This window comes from Tyto alba, unplaced genomic scaffold, assembly GCF_018691265.1.
Source record: "Tyto alba isolate M040663 unplaced genomic scaffold, T.alba_DEE_v4.0 Super-Scaffold_19, whole genome shotgun sequence".
Classification (NCBI taxonomy): Eukaryota; Metazoa; Chordata; class Aves; order Strigiformes; family Tytonidae; genus Tyto; species Tyto alba.
In genome coordinates this window covers 10,365,064-10,382,418 of record NW_024881281.1, presented here as the reverse complement: position 1 = coordinate 10,382,418, position 17,355 = coordinate 10,365,064, and the positions used below count along the sequence as shown (strand labels likewise).

At 41.4% G+C, this 17,355-nt stretch overlaps 1 protein-coding gene across 2 annotated transcripts in view; it reads left to right on the top strand.

Moving 5' to 3' along the window:
* Window positions 1–17,355, top strand: part of SPNS2 (sphingolipid transporter 2) — a 137,361-nt gene that overhangs the window by 69,921 nt on the left and 50,085 nt on the right. For both annotated transcript variants that reach the window (XR_004407137.2, XM_032993691.2), the window contains exons 4-5: window positions 14,569–14,720; window positions 16,956–17,022. Coding sequence is in view for 1 of the 2 variants with exons in the window: in XM_032993691.2 (XP_032849582.2) it covers window positions 14,569–14,720; window positions 16,956–17,022 (219 nt within the window). In the remaining variant the exon portion in view is untranslated. The remainder of the gene's footprint in view (window positions 1–14,568; window positions 14,721–16,955; window positions 17,023–17,355) is intronic.

Genomic DNA, 17,355 nt, shown 5'->3' with positions numbered 1-17,355 from the left:
TGTACTGTGGGAAAAAAAAAATATGTTATTTCTTATTCCTTCAATAATGAGGCACTGGCTGAGCTGATCTTAAGGTATTCTGGGAATCTGTCAAGTCTTCTAGCATCATCAGCACCACAGATACCAAATACTGTGTAGGAAACTGTTTTCATGTAAGAGCAACATCTTCTATTGCAGAGAAGTGTAATGGTTTGAACTCTTGAATCTTGGGTCCTCATTGTTCCCTCAGATTTTGCTGACCTAGGACAGAACAGATAGGAAAAGGTTTATATAGATGAAATAGTTGCAAGCTTGCTGAAATAGTGTGCAGAATTACTGTCATGTGTTTGTCTCCTAGCTGCTTTATATTCCTACCTTGTCCCTTTCTACCTGTCCCTCTTCCAAGGGAAACAATGAATGAAAACCAGGTTAGGGTGTTCTCAGAGCACCAGTCCCAAAAAGCCAATCTATGAGAGGAGGAAGGTTTTCATAGGTATTATCAGAAATCCAAGTGCTGTATTTTCTGCTCTGAGTGTTGGTTTTTTCCCTCCTGTATCTGCATCTATGTGTTTGTAAAGCATTTGGGAAGAGTTATTGAAAACACAGCTGGTGATGGCTTCCAGGAGGGAGACAGAATATAGTTCCAAAGCTTATTCAGTTGATGGGGAAAATGAACTTCAGGAAACTATCGTAAGGAATATCTTTACCATACATTGCATTTCCTGTCCGCAGTGTGTCTAGAACAGGATCGGTTCTGCTCTCCCCTGCAGGACCCGAGAGCAATCAGGATTACACCCCCCATGTCCCACCTTCCCCAGGTAGGGTCAGTCTGCCACCATGTCCCATCCAAACTTCTCAAATCACTCCAGTTATGTGCTGTTATGTTCATAACTGTTCCTCCTGCCTTCTGCTACCTACTTTTGGGTTACTAATCGGACTGAAATCCTGCAACATCTGAACCAAACGCTCTGGATGCTGAAAGAGGAAGAGATGTTTCTATTGCTGAGTGTCATAACTCACCTGAACCGACACGTGCTGCTGCAGAGGCTTCTATTGCCAGGTCGTTAAAATGAAGGCAGCGATTTGCACTGAAATGTCAGAACTGCTCCTCAGAGCTCAGGCATTTTCTAGAGCAGGTGTGCAGAGGTCTGCGCTGGGAGAGTATCAAGAAAATAGGCTCGAGGCATAATGCTAATTTACAGTGGTTCACAGTGAGGGCTCCCTGTAATTGCCTACCCTTTTTTTAGAGAACCGTTGGTTATCTAGGTTACTGGAAGATGTTGAAATTGTTATCACAGGGTCTGTGATTGTGGTTCTGATTCAGCTCCTCCTTTGGAAGTCTGTGGAAACCTTTTGTGAGTCTTTGTGGGAATTGAGTCAGACCCTACATCTTTTGAAATCAATATGCTTACATTTGATGCTGTTTCATCCGATCATGAAAATGCCTAGAGACAAGAGCTGGGGACCATGGCACCGGCATGAAATATCTTTACAGGCCAAAGACCTTTAGAGCTTTGTCCCATTTTTATGCAGAAACCTGAATTTATAGTCTCTAGGTTGAAGAGTAGTGAAGTTCAGCTGCTATGTCAGTTAATGGATGGTTGGGAAGCAATGCCTGCCTGTAACTATCATCCTGCTTGTCCTCCTTTTATTTTGCCTGAGCAGGAAATCTCACCTGGGTCAGTTATTTGCTCAGGAATCAGAGGAAAGGAGGCATATTTATTTACTTTGTTGCAAGGCTGTATGTGTCTTGGAGGCATTCCTTCTTGTATTGTCTTTTAAAATGTATATTCTCCTTGTCATACTGCAGCAGAGGCCTAACCCCAGAGCATGCTGATGGAATACAAAAAGGAGGTCTTATTGCTTCAGCCCTGTCTTATTGGAAGTCTCTATAATGCTTTAGCATTATGCTTTATAAAAAATTATTGCAGCATCTTAGGCTCAGCCTCATTCAAAACGTCCTGGGAATGGGAGAATGGGGAAATGCTCCTTGAATAAACTGGGATTGAATCAGGTGGTGGGGAAAAAAAAAAATACCGGAAAAAAAAAAATAGCGCTGTATGTAAGTTTCCAAGAAAATGTTAAAATATAGAGTAAGGAATTATAATCTTTCCTATCAGCTTAATGCGTTCCTTGCAGTAGTAGGTGTGACCTGAGGAACACAAGCCATTCCTGATGCAGTGCTCCACTGTTGCATGTGGTCCTTCAGTAGTGGGGAAGTCTGGCTTGATCAGGCGAGTTCAAAGGCAAAGCAAGTCATTACTGTGATGTCTGGATGGCACTGTGTGATCCTCTTCCTTTGGAAATAAGCTTCCCAGGTAACTGTGTATTGAGAGTGTCAAGAAGATCCCAAGTTGGTGGTGTAGAACATGTTCCTTCACACTTCACTGGGTTGTTCAAATATGGGTTTGGACAAATGTTGCTGTTAAGGATGTAAGCTGACATGTACTTAGCATGGATGTAAATGAAGCAGCTTATGGCTGGCGTTCTTGAAGCTTATGACTTGGAAAGAAGCATGATGCTTCAGGGAAGTTTGGTTAATGATGCCTTACAGACAAAGAAAACAATTAATTCAACCCAGTTTTAGGCTCATTAGGAGGCCTGAAAACAAATTAAACTTTGTATTGGCAGGGCCTTGGTTCTTCTTGAAGGTTGTGCATATTGTCCTGAAAAACAGGATGCAGGAGAGAGGGAAAGCCTCCTGCTCGTGTTCAGATGCAAAAGTATGGATTTGAGCCTTTCTTTGGTTGAGCTGTTGGTTGCCTGCTGATACAAAAGCATCAGTCATACTATAGGAAGTGTAAGTGCTTCTTCAATGGCACACACAATCTGTGGCCTCCTGGGTCTCGCATAAAGGCTGAAAAAAGGACCATTGTGTTCTGAGTAATGTGCAAATAGAGTGAAGATGGGAAATGTCTTACAGTACCAGGTGCTAAATTAGTCTTTTGAAGTGTTGACATTTCTTTTAAATGCATAAAGTTCACATGCTACACAAAACACTGCATTTGCAATTCAGATAACACTGAATTAGAGTACTAATCTCAAACCCATGTAATAGATTTTGAGTTGGAAATCCCTGGGAAAGGTGCTGATCATCATGTCTGAAAACATGATTGACGAAGTCTCATGAGAAGACAGTGACAAAACATGCAAATGCATTTCGTATAGTTAAATAGGATTGTCATTTTGTCAAATAGGCTGGATTTAGACAATGAAACGAAGCTACAGCATGAGAAAACCTTGACAATTAATAACGTTTCAACTAGCAATATAGCAGCTGTTCAAAGAAGATCGTGAATAAGAAGAAGCTGCCAGGTAGAAGGAATTGTTAGATGCATCAGTTTCTACCTGGAAAACTGATGCTAAAAAAGACATCTCTCAGATGCGAGCCAAACATACTGCAAGGTCAGCCTTTCTCACGGTACTTGGGTGCTTCTGGATCTTGATTGAGTCAGCAAGCCAGAGAAGTGTGAAAACAGAAAGCACAAAGAAAAAGAATTCAGCGTTTGGAATGATTTGGATGTTTTTTTCAACAAAGTTGCTTGAGAGGTCTGACCTGCTGGTGTACTTAAATTTTTAGCATATGCAAAGTAAAATATGCCAGGAATCAGCAGAATCAACAGTATAGGTGAAGTTGCTGGGTCTATACCTTTGTGGTAATTTCACTTAAACCTTGAGGCATTCCATTAAAATGTGTCCTTCATGGGCTCTCAAAACTTGTTCTACCCTTGAAAATGCACATAGTTAGAGCAAAACATTCACACCTGGCTGTCTCAGTCAGTTGGCTTATGCTTTTTTCAAAGAGTACTGAGAAATCATAGTTTCTGCTGTTAGGGATAGGAACATGAGGTGGTGCTCTCCAAGAAACAGACCTGTCAAATTTGACTAAATTTTGGCTTAAGAATTGGCCCAAACCAGAAAAAGTGTTTGAGCCAAGACAGCCCATCTGGTTAATGTGGTTAGATCTCACACATTTCTGTAGACATCACTGAAGGTGGAGATGTTGATAGTGTTAAGTATCAATGCCTGTAACTATTTGTTCTGAAAAATCTGGTATCTGTTTATAGCTGGGTTGCTTGGATTCAGTCTTTGCTTGTGACTCATTTGTGGCTGGAACAACAGCAGCCTGTTACTGCCTGTGAATGTCCTTTAGTTTTGGGTATGCCAGGCTGTTAGTATTTGAAAACTTTTGTGCGTCAAGAACCTTGCATTGTTTCCACAGTTGCAAAAATACATTGTGCTTCTCCCAATCTCTATTTTTGTCATGGGTGTCAGGATGGGAATGGTGATAGTGCCTAACGCCAGAGGTATTTGTTGCAAGTGCTGATAAGTGTGTCCCACCTGGCAGATCTGGAACAAAAAGCAACAGTTTGTTTCTGACCCAGAACTATTAAGTTTCTCGGGGGAACAGTTTTGGAAGATACATTCTGGCCGAGCTGCATGTAATGGTTCTGTAACATGGATAAATGACCACTATTTCAGCCATGTGAAATGCTATGGACTCCTCAGTGTCTTGCACCAGAGCCACAAGGATGAAAAGAAGTGGTTTAACTCCGTGTTCTAGCAGGCACTGGTAACAGGGGCTCTTTATGATCCCTATGATTTATTTTAAAATATCAGCCTTTTTCTTTAAGGTTTGTTTTAGAAGTAGCTATGCACGTAGCACTGCCAAATGGTGTTCTGGTGAATAAGCAAGCTAATCTGTTACATTCCTTCCAATTACATTGCAGACCTCTGTCATTAATGCAATATTAATGACCAAGAGACTAAATTGAGAAGAACATAAATCCCACCATTTGAGCATCATGTAATATTTTTACCACAGACAGGTCAATCAGATGAAAAGCCCTTCAATTAGTAAGCTGAAATGCTGCTTTGTCTTCACTGAGGCTATTGTCAGGACCCAGTGGTGCTGCTTCATCACCCAAGTGTCTTGTAATTACATTATCTAATTGGATGGAGAATTGGAATTGGGCTTACTCTTTTTTTTCCCGTTTTTTTTTTTTTAACTTTTTATTTTTTCCTAGTGCTACCCAAAAATGACTGAAAAGTAGTAGAAGAGCCTCTCAACTGCCACAGGTTTGAAAGGAAGACAGTGATGGGAACTTGGATTTCAAACACTGTGATTTGAATGTTGAAAGGGAATTTCACATTCAAAATCTGCAAGTAGCTAAGAAAATTTTGGCCTTGACTTTTGTAGCTGCGACGCACACAGAACCTCCCTGCCAATTCTGGGAAGTGCTGTGGGGGTTTTGCTACTTCTAGGGTGGTTTTGTTTTTGTTTTTTTCGCCAGAGTGCTTAATTAGGTGCTTCACTTCAGACCCTATTTGTAGGTATACAGTTGTTAAACACTTTAGTTACTGATTGAAGGGTGTGATGAGTGAAAAAACAATATCTTACAGTCTTTATTGGTTATTTTTACATACAAAATAATAATATAAATCTCATAAAATAAGGACGCTTTAGTCAGCCAGAATCTTAAATTCATTTCCAAATAAAACTTGCCACGTTCAATTAAGTGTGCCTGAACAGGTCACCTGGGAGAACGAAAACCATTAACAAATACTAGAGACAATCAAAGGAAAGGTGAGTGGACTTTGCTTCATCTCCCTTGCTCATTTCTATTTTTAAATATGTATTTTGTTCTCTTTCTGCTTGCTGTAGTCTCTCTTTTCCTTGCGGGTCTCTGAATACCAACGGAATTTTCCCAAAAGGGAGTTGTTCAAAGGTGAGCTGCTTAGAGCTGAGAATTGGTGGGACACTTAATGCATCCAAATGAGCTGAAGTTTTGAAGTGTTTGACATAGCGTAAGTGGATGCTGCAGAAGAATCAGACCTGCTTTAGAAATTATATTATAAGTCTGTCTTAATTGCAAAGAGTTTATATATTGACCCTTGAACAAATGATTAATCAAGTATACTAAGGTTTCAATAACTCAATAGCTTGCTATTAAATCTTGATATGGTTTAGTGGTCTCATCTGTAACATGTTTATAACCTCTAGCCAGCATATAATAAGCATGTGTGAATAAAACGTGTGAATACTTGAAGGAAGGCCCAGAGCATTTTCACTTCGGTGTTAGTGACCTGCCCATCAGAGTTCAGGGGATACCTTTGGGTAAGAGAAGCATTCTTCATTGGACACAAATACTTAAACTTGTATACTTCCCATGCCTAATCAGTCTTCAGGAAAGCCAAGTGAAGAAAAACCTGTTAGGGTAAGTGCAACAGACACGTGGTAGATGAGATGGCGTCTGCCCTATGGATTTAACTGAGATTTTGAATAGCTTACGTTTGGTAAAGTGTCATCCTCACTCTAGAACTGTGCTTCTATTCCTAGAGAGCCCATGATGTTGCTTCAATGTGTATCAACACCTGATAGGAGGCAGTAAAGACGGAGCCAGACTCTTCTCAATGGTGCCCAGTGAAAAGATGAGGCAATAGGCACAAACTAAAACACAGTAAATTCCATTTAAAAATAAGAAGAAACATTTTTACTGTGAGGATGGTCAAATTCTGGAACAGGTTGTCCATTGAGGTTGTGGCTTCTCCATCTTTGGAGATATTAAAACCTCAACTGGACATGGTCTTGAAAAACCTGTTGTAGTAGACCCCACTTTGATCAGGGTGCTTGGACTAGACTATCTCCAGAGGTCCCTTCCAATTTCAAGTATTCTCTGATTCTGTGACATGTATGCAAAGGAGAAGAGCGGTTTGAAAATGGTGATGAAAGATGGACTTGACATCAAGAGTTTAATATGAAGGGAGGAAACTGTAGAACTTAAATCCGGTGGTGATAGAAGTTATGGGAAACGCTGTGTGCGGTAGTGACTTAAAAGGCAGTTGTGATTGTAAAAAGATGGGAAGTGAGAAGTGGTTGTGGATAAGTGATGACACACACAACGAGGGAAGAAGAGTCTAAACCCAATCACATCTCTGCAGTGAGCCAGATGGCAAAAGAACCAGTAACTGCAGTGAATCTCCCTCAGGCTACCCAGCCAGCATGACTCGCCTTTGATAAGGGAGAAGCATTTTGTTGGAGGTGAGAAGGGTAGTTTATAGTTACATTTGTGAGACACATAACTGTAACATGAATCTCTAAGTGCTCTTGTATCTCTACAGAAAACAGATAAAATACTGATAGCTCACAGCATTGCATCAGAGCTGATAACTCATCAATGTGTTGCCAACCAGACTCCACACAAGCATAGTCCCTAGATAGTCATTATGTATGCCACCCAGAGCTTAAACATAATCAACTCCTTTTAGTTGTAGGAAATCCTGAAAACAATGCTTCCCCAACCTATTAATGGGGGAGAAAAGTACTGACCAATAAAACATCGCAGTAAACAGTTCTGCCCCCATGTTATTTTGTATTTTGGTCTCTCTGCTGTCAATCCCTGTGAGAGATTAATTAAGATTACTTGTAGATAAAGGTAGATACTCATCTTCCTTTGTTCCTGCACAAAGATCTCCCAGACAGTAAGACACCAAATGGCCAAAATTTAGTGTGAATATTCAGTTACTTAGAAGTCTGGGCTGGACTTCACAGGAAGATACGTTCTTTGGGGTTGGCATTCACCAGTACTAAATATGTAACCCCTCTCTAGCTCTTTACAATATTTATTTTGCTTTTATTAAAGGGAAGTTTGAACCATTCACATTTGAGAAGCTAGGGTGTGGTCCCTACCACACTTCGTGGTCCACTGTGACTTTGTGGTCCATATCTAGATTTGACGCACTACTCCTATCAAGTGTGGGGTCCCAGCACTTGTATCCAGTGGAAGCCAGGTGCCTTGGATATATGTAATCAAAATTTGTAAAGCTTTAGGGGTGCATAGAGATGGAAGATGTATTTGGGCTTATCTATTCAGCTGTAGCCTTTGTCATCCATCCAGACGCAGAATGGAATGTAAAACATGTACATCATCATTTAAAGTCATCTTGTCTTTCATGATACATCAACGTCCCTGTTTGACTTGGAGACTTTCAGACTCTTACAGGTGATGCCATCATTACTGGGAGGGTTAAGAGAAATGGGGCGTTTAGTGGTTAAGCTAATATGTCACCTGCATTTGTAAAGTCATTCCATTGCTCAGCTCTTCTAGTGACTCTCAGCTAATGACCTGGAATTTGAACTGTGAGTTTACAGAAGCCAGTGCACTTAGTCACAATACCAGTGCTCTTAGTCACAATACCGATACTCAGAAGCATGTTCCTGGTTTGGTTTACATCATGGTTAATGGTACCTCTTTGCTGTACCTGTGGTGAAGGGTGTCGTGTGTCATCTCTAGCCACTTAGATTCCTGCAAAGTACTGATACTGTTAGGAAAACGTAGTGGAATGTGAGAGGAAGTGGTGTTTGCCTGGCCAGAAAATACAGGTTCTGCTCAGGAAAGGCAAATGCTTGCACATGAGTGTAGCTGTCAGATGGGACCTCTGTTGTGCAGCCCTTGAATATACATTTGAGCCCTGCAGGTTTTACTTTGGCCAGCTGACTCCTGCAGTATTTCAGACTTACCTATCTTCAGTTGATCTAACTGAAGACTTGTGACTGCTGTGGTATCCTGGATGTTGTCAGTGCAAGACTCTGCCAGCTGTAGAAATACAAAACTGTAACTGCAGTACAGTTCAACTGAGTTTGCTCTAGAAACTCAGGGAAATTAAATCAATCCCAATGCTTTCTCATTAGCTCATTGTCATTCTACAGACATGTATTTTAGGCTTTGTGTGGCAGTCCTAGCTGCCTGATGGCATGGGTGGTTTTCCTTATGCACATCTTCTTTTCAAGGATGCAAACCCCGATTCTATATCCTTGTTTGCTGCATAATGTTTGAATAATAAAATAAGGAAAATATGGCATACCTCAGCAGTTCAAATATGGAATTTCATGGTGCTGAGCCCTCTTTTACAGAAGCTAAATGTAGAAACTGTAGGAGGTTAACTCAATATCCTCATATAGGAAAGGGTGCAGGTGGGGTTTCTGTAACTGTATAAAAGATCTTTCTTTTAGACCAACAACATCAGTTCAAAACATGACTTGCACTGGTGCTGTCCATCCATACTAGTAATTTGTACTAGGTTAGCTATATCTGTGTGATCTCAGTGGTCTGTGTGTCACTAATCTGAAAGAAGCATGTATTCAGCTTGTTTATGAGACCCTTACAAGCTACTCCACATTCAAATGCAAATACTTAATAACTGAAGCTTAAGGATCATATGATTCTTTAGACAGTAAATCTGGTGGTTCAGAGTTGTACACGTATTTGGCAGATTATAGGTTTATCACTGACAGCTAATCTTTTAGAGAACTGTGGCTCAATTCCTTTTGTTAACTAATTAAAAAAAGAGAAAGAAGTTAAAGCTGTAATTAGACCTAATAAAACATATATTACGCACTCAATGGCCTATACAACTAGGATAAATGTATAATTAGGAGGTTTGTCCAAACATGATTAAAGCTAGTCACGTGTCCTAGGCCATCAAACATTTATGTGTGAATGAGATTGAGAGTAAAGTCAGTATGAAAATGTGAATATAAACCATGTCATATGTTGCAGAGAAAATACATGAACTATCTTTTGTCATATTATACATATTTAATGCAAATCATGAAAGCTTTTTTCAGATTAAGATTCTGAAAGGATTGTGTCATCTGGAAGGATAGCTTCTAGTAGGATAGTGTCATTGGCAACAGCAGTCAGCCCACGTCCATCTGACCCCACGATCTACTGCTGCTGCTGCCTAATACTTGCTGATAGCTTAAGAAATTTAGAAATTAGTAGGTTGTGCATTCCTGTTAGTGATCAGTGCATTCCCTGAGGCATAAGGGTTTGTATCCCTTACAAAACCCATCTCTGTTTTGGTGGATTGGGTTTCTTTTTCATTTGGGTTTGTTAGTCTTCAAATTACAAAGTAGTAAAGTCTTCAGCTTTAGAACTGGGGCATATTTTTCCTTCCATAGAGTTACAAGATGGGAAGAAGAGAGCAGGTCCATCAGTTTGCCTACTGCACACGCACACGTACGAGTGCTTTTTCTGTGCGTTACTTTCTGGTGATGGCATCTCTTGGAGGGAAATTCCCAAGAAGGCTGTGGCAGTTCTGCATCTCTGTCATACGTTGATAGTTTATTGTATACTACAATCTGCCCTGGCTTGTGTCTCATAACCCCCTTTGTGGCACATACAAGTTGGAGAAAGGGACTTGGAGCACCTTTACATCCTAAACTCCTCCCCAGAACTCACAGCAGTTGCACTGTATGGTTCCAGTGTTCCGATGATAACCCCTCTCCAGTCCACATCCAGCTGGTGCCCCAGAGCTCTGCCAAGAGTGGCTGTGACTGCGATAGTTTCTGCAGCAGCTCAGGCTGAGGACAGGCAGGGAGGGGGATTTCTGACGTACAGTCATTTGAATAAAACCATTGCACCTCTACAAACCAGATGTTGACAGCTCTCATGAAGGTGCAGACATCTCTGACATGACTGCTAACCAAACTCAAACACATAAATAGTTTGCTATAATAGCTCTGTTTCAAAAAACTTTAGTTGCAAGCACTGACCTGGAGAAAGACACTGAAATCCTGAGGTTGCTGGGCTTAACTGGTGGAAAAGGAATAAGCTCAGGTGCTGAGAGCTGACTCGGATGTTTTCAGTTTTCCTGCCAGAGTGAGAACTATTTGCACAGATGAACAAATTACAAAAGAGCTCCAAAGTAATGTAGAAAGGAATAAGCTTCTTTAATATATATCAATTTCTGCTTGGGGAACAGTGAAATTCAGTTAAAAGTCTCAGCTGCCTGTACTGCTTTTAAGTGCAGATAATGTAGAGAAGAATTTGGCTGGTATCAGCCCTTTTTGTCTCACTAAACTGCTGAGAATCCTGGGGCAGGACAAAGAGGAAAAAGCACTTGGGGGAAAAATCTAATGCAGAGGAAATGGTAGAAATGTCCTGCTACAGCGGTAGAGAATGGTGCTTCCTCTGTGTGGGTAGTATCTGACTTTCCCATTTGTTTATGTTGGTTGATATGTTTGCATACACTCAGAGAGGTGTATGTGTATATAAATGCACACACAAAAATTAGCAGTTGCCTGTATTGCACATGTAGTGGTTTGGGGACCAGTTTCTAAGTGGTTCATGGCATATCTGTGGTCCAAATGAGTAGCAGCATAAGAATTTTGGAGTTGTTTTGTTGTTTGGATTTCTTTTCTTCCTATATGAAAAATGAAAAGGTCAGGCCTCTCTCAGAAAGGATCACTTTTGTCTTGGGGAGCTACCCAGCTGACCCTGTTCAGAGATGACAGAAACATAAATTCTGACCAACTGTGATTAGAGATGGAAGATTGGGGGTTCTGCCTTATTGTAACAAATTACTGCATAATTTCATTGTATAGCTTCCAGTACACTGCATGTTAGCCAAAGATCCAGAAGAGATCTTTCAGCAGGATAAGAAGAGGTATTTTCTCTTTAATCCTAGATAGAAAGCTCTAAAACCAGACACAACATAGAACTGATTATTTATAATTACCTAATAATGTTTTAGACTTTTCTATGTTTTGCCTAGCTGTTACACTTAAATAGCTGCATTGTCCATAGTCTTGAATCTCAGAAGGGCAATACCATTCATGTCTTTATGTAGATTATGCTTTTGTAAGACTGCTTTTATTGCCAGCTGAAGTCAGAATCTCATGACTTAAATTTTGATACTACTGCTTCAGAGAACATAGTTTAAATATTAAACAGATACTTGGAGTGTGTAAGCATGGGATAAGCCAGGGAGGAGTATTCGAGGAGGAACTGGGGGAGAAGAATTAACATATTACTTATTGCAGATGATTTCATTGTATTGGGTACTCTGATTCAATGGTATTGATGGAACTGAGTCACTCTTTACCACAATAGGAAAACTTTGTACAGTTTCCCTGCTTTACGCAAGGATTGTAAGAGGAACCTTATAACAGCATTCTTTGGAGGAAATTCTTGTCCATTGCGTTCACTGGGAGTGATACTGTCTGACGAGCACAAACTTGTGTCATTTTTGTGTAGGCTTTTCAAATTTGAGGAATTTCCAGTGCTTTGAGGCCCCCAAACATCAGAGGACATGGACCTGCTTGAGCGGGGCCAGAGGAGGCCACGAAGATGCTGGGGGGGCTGGAGCAGCTCCCCTGGGAGGCCGGGCTGAGAGAGTTGGGGGGGTTCAGCCTGGAGAAGAGAAGGCTCCGGGGGGACCCTGAGAGTGGCCTCCCAGGGCTTAAAGGGGGGGCAGGAGAGGGGGGGAGGGACTCTGGGTCAGGGGGTGGGGGTAGGATGAGGGGTAACGGTTTTAAACTGACAGAGGGGAGATTTAGGTGAGATCTAAGGCAGAAATACTTCCCTGTGCGGGGGGTGAGGCGCTGGCCCAGGGTGCCCAGAGCAGCTGTGGCTGCCCCCTCCCTGGAAGGGTTCAAGGCCAGGTTGGACGGGGCTGGGAGCCCCCTGGGCTGGGGGAAGGGGGCCCTGCCCGGGGCAGGGGGTGGCACTGGATCATCTTTAAGGTCCCTTCCAACCCAAACCATTCTGCGATTTTGTGATTTGCAAACTTGTCATTCTACATGTGTAACTACCACTGTCTACATACTCATTCCAGGTCTGACAGATGACTATTTTGCCCATCACCCTCTCTGTTATCCAGATTCGAACCTCTTAAGAAACAAAAATCAGCCTTCAGTTCCCCCACTTTCTAATTCTGCATGACTAAGTCATTCAGCATGTAATAAATACTGTTGCTCATTCCAAATACATTGGTTACCTGTGCACCAATCATTGTCAGCATATTTCTGCAGTGGAGTGGTTTAGCATTAGGTAATTGGCATAAATTAAATGGCTTGAGTCACAGTATTGCCCTTTCTGCATACACCCACGTGTCTGTTACGTATGTGCAGCTTATGGGAGATACATGAACGATAGCAGCACTGCAAACGCCCTGCCAGCAAACAAGGAACTTGTATACTCTCAGAAAATAGGTACCGATGCAGAATTTACATCAAAATAAGAGGAAGTGAAGAGTACACAAAAGTATTTTTGTGTGACTATAGGAATCCTCAAGGAATTATTTTCAGCTAGGGGATTACAGTGAGGAAAACAATGAAAAAATGTCAGTGGTAGATTTTTGTCTGCTGATGTATATATTTATAACTGAGGCACGTGGCTTGATGTCTGGATGGCATTTTCCGTATTTGTGCATGAGAGCCCTGTACTCTGGCTTAACTTTGCTGTAGGGCACAAAGTCAGTCAAGTCCCTGTAACTCAACTTTTTCCCTCAGAGCTCATTGTTTTCAAAGCACTTTCATATTTATCATAATCCCTGCTGCTGTTCTCATAAATGATATATAGAATAATAACAGTAAATTGAGGATCTGTAGAAGTTACATTTGTAGAAATAAATTTCCTTGTGCTTACAGTTCTCTGCAACTGCCTATTTCATTTCTGCACCTGCAATTACTTTTGGGTGTAGCTCAAGGTGCTTAGATGTTTGAGAGCTTGATTGTGCTCAGGTGTCAGGTATTTAGGCATCAGAGTATTGTGCCTTTTGCCGCCACACAGCAGCACCCAGAAAACTGCAGGTGTAGGGAAAGAGCTCGGCTTGAAAATCAGGGCCTTGCTGTTTATGGAAGTGTTGGCTGAAACGGGGAAACGGGCCGTGAAGAAAACCATCAGGTGAACAGTTGCTTTTTGTCCCTTCTTAGGCTGTGTTGTGCTGAACGTGAAGTCCGTCTCCCCGTTCTGCCGGGTCGCCCTGTGCTCAGAAAGGCGCGCGGTTCCCCGGCGGGCTCGCGCCCTTCGCGCCCCGGCCCTACTCCTCGCTGCGCACGCTGATCTTCCGCGGGCGCGCGGTAGAGCTCAGGTCTTACCTCTTTGTAACCGTGTGCATCTCAGCTCAGACTGTAACCTGAGGTTTTCAGAACTGTTCAGCGTTGGCTGACTTTGCCTTCCTGCTGCGAGGGGGAGATTTGTGCTTTTTTTCAAGGGAAATGGAGCGAGATAGGTGCTTAGCACCTTTGAAAAACTTCCCTTATTCCATGGCTTCTAATGAAGGAAAAAAATAAGAGTTTGGGGGGTTGTAAATTCAACTCTTTCACAGCTTTGAAGAGCCTTTAGGATTTCACCAGTCTTAACTTGTCCCTTGGGAGGTTGGGATTGTGCTCAGCAGGTGTTGCTTTTTCTGGATCCCAGAGCAGGATTTGTTACACCCGCCCGCCGCCCCAAACCTCCTTCTGTCAGTGTGGTGATGCTGACACTTGGGCTTAACAAGTCAGCTGCATCCTGAGAATAAATTGAGGGTCTTCTGCCTGTATTAGACTATCTTTTTGTGTGTCATGGAGTATTATTATTACTTCTCTTTCATGCCTATGAATCTTCACAAAAAAATAAAATCTTCTGCCCAGTAAGAGACAAATGAAATGAGTCTAAGGTTTTAAAAATGAATGCATACAAGGGGATCTCTTTCCAGTCACATGAGTTTACATTTCCCTGTTTGCACACATTTCAGTGTTGTCCATCCTGAGTTTAAAAAGGCAAGGGGAAACCTGCTAATGTGTTTTATCTCTTTCCTCAGTATTTCTGGCTTCTTGTGCTCTCACGAGGTTTGGTTGGCATCGGTGAAGCAAGTTACTCCACTATTGCACCAACCATCATAGGAGACCTTTTCACCAAAAACACAAGAACCCTTATGCTGTCTGTTTTCTACTTTGCAATTCCTCTTGGCAGGTAAGTGACATAATGCTTCTTTTGTCTGGTTTTGGCTTTTCTCTTAAAGTAAGATCACACAGATCTTAAGTTGCTAATGATGATAGTTCTTCTATCTTTGGCTGGAATGGTTTAGACAGGAAAATATTGTGAGCAGTGACTAATTAGTTGCAGGAATTGGATTCTTTTTCTAGCCCTGTTACTGGTTCATGTGTGACTTTTGGGAATTTGTGGGAAAGATTTTTTTTTTTCTTTAACAGCAATGGGGTGGAAATAGAATAAAAATATTTTAGCTGAATTTTTTTTTAGCATTATTAAATTAAACTATCATTTTGAATAATGCTGTGTTCAAATGTTCTCTGAATCATTTCTTCAATTCATGTGAGGTCTGTGTAGGACTTCTTTAGGCAATGTCTTTCAGGTTACTGTGAAATCAAGATCTCTTAAGACACTGGGCTGTTTTCAAAAGTGAACAAATAGGTACCTGCTTCTATCTGACAGTCCTCCTAAATATCAGAGGTTTCAAGAGGAGTATATTATATAAAATACACAATTTGAAATTTTGACTTTAAAAAACATTTTTCATTTAAGCTCAAACTCTGCCCAACTTTGAATTTGGCCAATCTGACTAAATTTGGAAAATGCAGCTAAGCTAATCGTAGGTGAGTTGGTAGTTGCAATAGTAGTGGCCAGTCCATTTTAGTGCTCTTGCCACTGAAACAGCAATTAGGAGAAATCCTGAAGTCTGATGTAGACAACAAGGCTGAAGAGAGAAACTGTAATGATCATTCCCACTCAGTCTTAATGCTGAATAGTAGAGGACAGCCAAGCCCATAGATGCCTGATGAAAGCAAGAGACAGACTCAGATTTGGAGTATTTAATTCCTCTGGCACTTTCTTTCAGCTGAGTGCCCTTATCAACCCAATGCAGTATCTGATTGTTGGGACAGGAGGGAATCTGTGACTTTTTTTTTTTTTTTTTTATTGTTTTTTAAATAACGGCTGACCCTCTATTGTGAGGTTGTAGGCAGGGTGGGTTTGCATACCGATTCCCAGAGCTGGACAAAAACCTGTGCAAAAGTGGCATCGTGGGTTCAGCATGGAAAACACAGGCAGCAGTTTAATCCATTCCCCCCTGCCCCCCAACTCAGGGAAAAACTTCTGGTTTAGGGTGGTACATTTTGCGAGTTAGAGCACTCATCCCTGAGATAAAACTCACAAGCATCCTTTTGCTCTTGAGGAAAAAGAGACAGCCAAGGCCTTAACTGGTGAAAAGCGTATTTTCCCAAGAGGACAGAGGATGCCAAGTATTTACATAGAGAAATCATTGAACCGTGGCTAGCAAGAAATCACAAATATTTATTCTGTTGAGCCTGATTCTGGGACTAAATTATCTCAATATCCAACAGAGGTGTGGATCCATGATTTCGTTTTGACGCTCATCTGTGTAAAAAAATGAGTTTTGGGGTGATTATAGATGGCAACCTCCAAAGCTTAGAAGAGTTTATTTTTTCAATAAAAGCATGTGATGGCTGATGGCTGCTCTGCAGCAGTCCGGGCAACTTTTAGCCAAGGCAGTCTCAGCAGCAAAAATTCAGTTCACTCTGGGAGAAGCATGGCTACATTCACCTTTATTTACCCTCTTGTGAGCCACCTTTTGTTACCTCAGTGTAATTCTTAGAATGTGGCTCAGGGTCCTGTTGTTCCTTTATCTTCAGAGGGGATTTCCAGACTTCAGGTCTGATATTCTTCCATCAGACCGTCTTGTATATTCTTACTGGTTTTCCTTACAAGCTTATGGAAAATGGTCTCTTCCTGGGTAATTAGAACCAAGTACTATTAAATAACAAGAAGAAAAATTTAATGATGGAATATGGTGTGTCCTTGAAGGGCACTTCTTAACTGAGAGCTTGAACATAAAATCGTTAAGTATTCATATTAGTGCACAGGAAGGCCTGATGTAGAAATTAAATTGGGAAATAAATTCTGTTTGAGGCTTTGTTTCCATCCACTGTAGATTGAAAGGTCAGCTATAAACCTGAGATCGGTGTCCAAATTTCCATCAGATTTCAGCATTTTTAGATCAACAGTGCTGGGAAGAGTTATGCATTAGCCACCATCCGCTTCTTCCTCTGTGTTTCTTCCTGCAGCAGAAGAGAGCCTGGGACACACTCTTTTTATCTTTGTTTAAGAACATCTGTGATTGTGGCAGTCTGTTAAAGCTCTGACTGACTCTCAGCTTTGCATTTCTTGTAGTGGCTTGGGATACATCACCGGGTCAAGTGTGAAGCAGGTTGCTGGAGACTGGCACTGGGCATTGCGGGTGAGCCACACTTAATAACATCAACGGTTGCATCAACTGATCAGTTCTATCACACAATCCCTCAACCTGTTATTATATATAGAAGGTAAAGGTTTGGAAATTAAGTGGTAATATGGATATAAAGTGCAAAGCAAACACATTCTCTAAGCGAGTGGAAAAGGTATGTGGTTTTGGCTCGTTGTACTTGTTTTTTTCCCCTGCCTGGGAGCAAGAATTTTCCGATCACTTTATTATCAGTCAACCATGATTTCTTGATGGGGATGGGAAGACGAGACATTGGCCTTAAATCAACTCCACAATCTTTCAGTCCCCTGCTGTCAAGAAACTCCGAGA